General features: G+C 44.4%; 1 protein-coding gene across 1 annotated transcript; it reads left to right on the top strand.

The window, feature by feature from the left end:
- Nucleotides 1-300: 300 nt before the first annotated feature.
- LOC147888948 (pentatricopeptide repeat-containing protein At2g39620-like) lies at nt 301-4,077 on the top strand. The gene is made up of 2 exons (XM_087392606.1): nt 301-3,308; nt 3,633-4,077. Exons 1-2 carry the CDS (start codon nt 547-549, stop codon nt 3,634-3,636), a joined length of 2,766 nt encoding a protein of 921 aa, XP_087248732.1. The 5' UTR covers nt 301-546; the 3' UTR covers nt 3,637-4,077.
- Nucleotides 4,078-4,472: the final 395 nt, after the last annotated feature.

Here is a 4,472-nt window from a genome sequence, read left to right as displayed (position 1 = left end):
AAAGTAAAACAATTGTCAAGATGATTGGATGATTAATTTGCAACACCTCTGATGGAAGCCTCTGCATAGGAAATTCTGAATGATTTGCAAACTGTGTGTGTATGTGAGAGAGAGAGAGAGAGAGAGATTGAACCAAAATGGAAAGGGGCCACTTGGCAAGAAAGTGTGTGGGACACTTTTTTACAAAAGTGTTAACTATAGCTGTCCCTGGAAGGCAATGCTAAAAAGTGTGTGTGTGTGTGTTATAGAGCTCAAGCAATTAAAATATAGAGAGTGTTTGTTTTTCCAACTATGGAATTATTGGAATATCAAAGTTGGGTCTGTGGTAAATTAGAAATTTGCTCTGCCAAATACAATTTCGATCTATTTTCCTTTGCCATGGCCTCAAATATCGGTTTAGCGGAGGTAGACAAATCAGGTAGCCTTCATTGTCATGGCTTATTGGCATTCCATTGTGGTCATGCTGTGCACGTAGCTCAAGTATCGTGCTCTTATGGAAGAAGCACTTGACGTCCCCCCCGGCTCCTACAGTGTAGAAGCAAGGGAATGCACAGGGCCATTGCTTCCGCTGGTCAAACTCTCAAGACGGTGGCTTGGTGGAGTGTGGCAAGGCCATGTTTTATGTCTGGAACACAGGGGAATGCATCTAGAACACAAGAGATCAGAGAAAAGAGTGGCTGGGAGACGCTTAGCTTGGAGCAGGCACTCAATTCTTTGGAACAGATACCCCAGCGCCTTTCCATTGAGGACCTTACTTGCATCTTGCATAAGTGCAGGAAAAAGAACAATCTAGAATACACCAAGCGCTTGCATGCTTACATGTGCAAAAATGGGCTGGAAGATCATAGATATTTTGGGAACTACCTAGTCCCAATATTGGTGCAAGTCGGAAGCATAGGCGATGCCAAGCAGGTTTTTGACAGGTTGGTTGTTCGGAATGTGTATTCTTGGACTTCTCTCATCATGGGTTATATTGAATGTGGGGAGTCACAGCATGCCCTCAACCTGTACCAGAAAATGCAAGAGGATTCTGTACATCCTAGCAACTATACGTTTGTGGCCCTATTGAAGGCTTGTGCTAGGCTGAAAGATGCTGAAAGAGGCCAAGAATTACACGCTGCGGTTGCCAGAAAGGGTTTGGAAAGAGACAGTTTTGTTGGCAACACCTTGGTGGATATGTATGCCAAATGTGGCTCCCTTGCAAAAGCAGGAGAAGTATTTCATAAGCTTCCAATTCGAGATGAAGTCTCGTGGAATGCACTAATCACAGGATATACCGAGCATGGGCTTGGTGGCAATGCGCTGAAATGTTTTGAACAGATGAAATCGGAGGGTATCTCTCCAAATGCTGTCACGTTTGTTTGCAGCTTGAAAGCTTGTGGCAGTGTAGGAGCCATAGACAAGGGCCGTGAGATACATGCTGAAATTGCCAGAAAGGGATTAGAAAGAGATTGTTTTGTTGGCAGCGCTCTGGTGCATATGTATGCCAAATGTGGCTTGCTTGCCAAAGCATGGGAAGCGTTTGACAAGCTTCCAGTTCGGGGTGAGGTCTCATGGACTGCACTAATTGCAGGGTATGTTGAGCATGGGCTTGGTTTGGAAGCGCTAAACTGTTTTGAAGAGATGCAATTGGAGGGTGTCTCTCCAAATGCTGTCACATTCGTTTGCACTTTGAAAGCTTGTGGCAGCGTAGGAGCCATAGGCAAGGGCCAAGAAATACACAACGAGATTGTTAGAAAGGGCTGGGAAAGGCAGATTTTTGTCGGAAGCACCTTGGTGGATATGTATGCCAAGTGTGGTTCGCTTCCAGAAGCATGTGAAGCGTTTGACAAGCTTGCAATTCGAGATGTGGTCTCCTGGACTGCACTAATCAGAGGATACGCTGAGCATGGTTTTGGTAAGGAGGCGCTGAACTGTTTCGAGCAGATGCAACTAGAGGGTGTCCCTCCAAATGCTGTCACATTTGTTTGCAGCTTGAAAGCTTGTGGCAGCTTGGGAGACTTAGAAAAGGGCCGAGAAATACATGCTGAGATTGCCAGAAAGGGGTTGGAAAGAGGCCTTCTTGTTGGCAGCATCTTGGTTGATATGTATGCTAAATGTGGGTTGCTTGCAGAAGCACAGGAAGCGTTTGACAAGCTTCCTGTTCAAGATGAAGTCTCATGGAATGCACTAACTGCAGGATATGCTGAGCATGGGCTCGGTGTAGAAGCGCTGAAATGTTACGAGCAGATGCAACTGGAGTGTGTCTCTCCAAATATTATCACATTCATTTGCAGCTTGAAAGCTTGTGGCAGCATACGAGAGCTAGACAAGGGACGAGAAATACATGCTGAGATTGCCAGAAAGGGGTTGGAAAGAGAGATTTTTATTGGCAGTGCTTTGGTGGATATGTATGCTAAATGTGGCTCAATTACAACAGCACAGGAAGCGTTTGACAAGCTTCCAGTGCAAAACGAGGTCTTGTGGAATGCACTTATCTCAGGATATGCTGAGCATGGGCTTGGTTTGGAATCTCTGAATTGTTTTGAACAGATGAAATTGGATGGTGTCTCTCCGGATGCTGTCACATTTATTTGCAGCTTGAAAGCTTGTGGCAGCATAGGAGTCATATACAAGGGCCGAGAAATACACGCTGAGATTGCCAGAGAGGGGTTGGAAATAGATCTTAGTATTGGCAACACCTTGGTGGATATGTATGCCAAATGTGGCTCGCTTGCAGAAGCACGGGAAGTGTTTTACAAGCTTCCAGGTCGAGATGAGGTCTCATGGAATGCACTAATCGCAGGATATGCCCACCTAGGAGAAATTCAAAGTGTTTTCCATATGCTCGAGAGAATGAGCAGAGAAGGTATAAAGCCAGGTGAGGTCACATTCCTTATTGTTCTTACTGCGTGCAGTCACACAGGTCTAATGGACAAGGGCCAGAAGTACTTTGAGGCCATGACCAAAGACTATGGCATCACTCCAACTATCGCACACCACACTTGCATGGTTGATCTTCTTGGCCGTGCCGGCCAATTAGATGATGCAGTAGCGATGGTCAAGCGGATGCCATTCCATCCTGATCTTGTGGTGTGGAACACTGTATTGGGTGCCTGTCAAAAGTGGGGCAATGTGGAACTTGGAAGATGGGCGTTTGAATGTGCTGTGCACTTGGATGAAACAAATGCTGGAGTATATGTCTTGATGTCTAACATCCATGCTCAAATACGTGACGATGAGAAGATGTTCACCATGAAGTTGGACCATCACGGGGACAGTCTGTGGAAGACCTGTGCATCAATTCCTGGCTGCTGCTGTTACATCAGGTAAAAGTACTTTGGGTGATCCCATTTTCAGTTGGGATCTGTCTCAGTACAGTGTTATTTATAGAAGCCTTGTCTGTTGTGCACACAGGTCTGTAGAGAAGCTGCAAATTGGAAGTTTTCCAAGGTTATTCAATTGCTTCTTATGCTTGGTAAAGAGACCAATCATACTGACAAGCGTTGCTCTGTTAGGAAATTTCCTGTCAATCCCCTCGTCATTGAGCAGCATTGCCACACCTGACCATCTTTGTGGAGTTCCTTGCTGTCAGTGGCTTCCTATGTTTTGATTGTATGGAGGCAAACTCTCGCAGCTTTTGTTTTTTGCAGCTGAAGGGTGCAGCTCATGGGATATTACTCCAGGAAACATCAGTGTCAAAACCTCACCGAACCTATTTGGCAATACATCAACTTCCATCACTCATAACTTCCCATTGGGAAATTTCCTGTCAAACCCCCTCGTCATTGAGCAGCATTACGGCACGTGTACATCTTTGTGGAGTTCCTTGCTGTCAGTGGCTTCCTTTGTCTTGATTGTATGGAGGCAAACTCTCCCAGCTTTTGTTTGGTGCAGCTGTAGGGTGCAGCTCATGGGTTATTACTCCAGGAAACATCAGTGTCCACACCTCACTGAGCCTGTTTGGCAATCTACATCAACTTCCATCACTCATAACTTACCACTGACAAGAGGGTTAAAGACGGAGGTCACTGGGCAACAAAATCTTTACATCATGAATATGTACAAAATCATCACCAGCACTCTCAAGTTGTAGATCTGTGGTTTAGAGAGAAAGTTGCAAATGTTATTTCAAAAAAATGAAACTTAATTTAAGTAAATCACAAACAACCATGAATTCAGTAGGTGCTTCCTAATGTAAGACATTTCATTAGCAATAGGAAGTGAATAGAACTATCTATTCAACTAAATGACATTTGATATTTGTTCCTAACATGATATCTTCTGAAAAGACTTACAAAGCCCTTGTCTTTCAGAGGCCCCAAGTTGACCATGTGGGCACCAAAATGAACTTTATTTGGACCCAAATTCACATATTAAGACCTCAACTATTTGGGAAAATTTCAGCCCAAAAGATCTCATTTTGGACTTCATTCAAGGAATGAGTTTTGACCCATAATTTTCATATTTTGAATCATAACTTGGTCAAGGGG

The sequence above is a fragment of the Dipteris shenzhenensis genome, chromosome 21 (assembly GCF_047967505.1).
Source record: "Dipteris shenzhenensis isolate YYH24624 ecotype China chromosome 21, Dip_SZ_1.0, whole genome shotgun sequence".
NCBI classification, from domain to species: domain Eukaryota; kingdom Viridiplantae; phylum Streptophyta; class Polypodiopsida; order Gleicheniales; family Dipteridaceae; genus Dipteris; species Dipteris shenzhenensis.
Note: the sequence above shows the minus strand (reverse complement) of the source record. Positions and strands in the feature narration are given on the sequence as shown.

Coding starts and splice junctions, on each gene's coding strand:
- LOC147888948 (XM_087392606.1), top strand. CDS start 547: ATGCACAGGGCCATTGCTTCCGCTGGTCAAACTCTCAAGACGGTGGCT.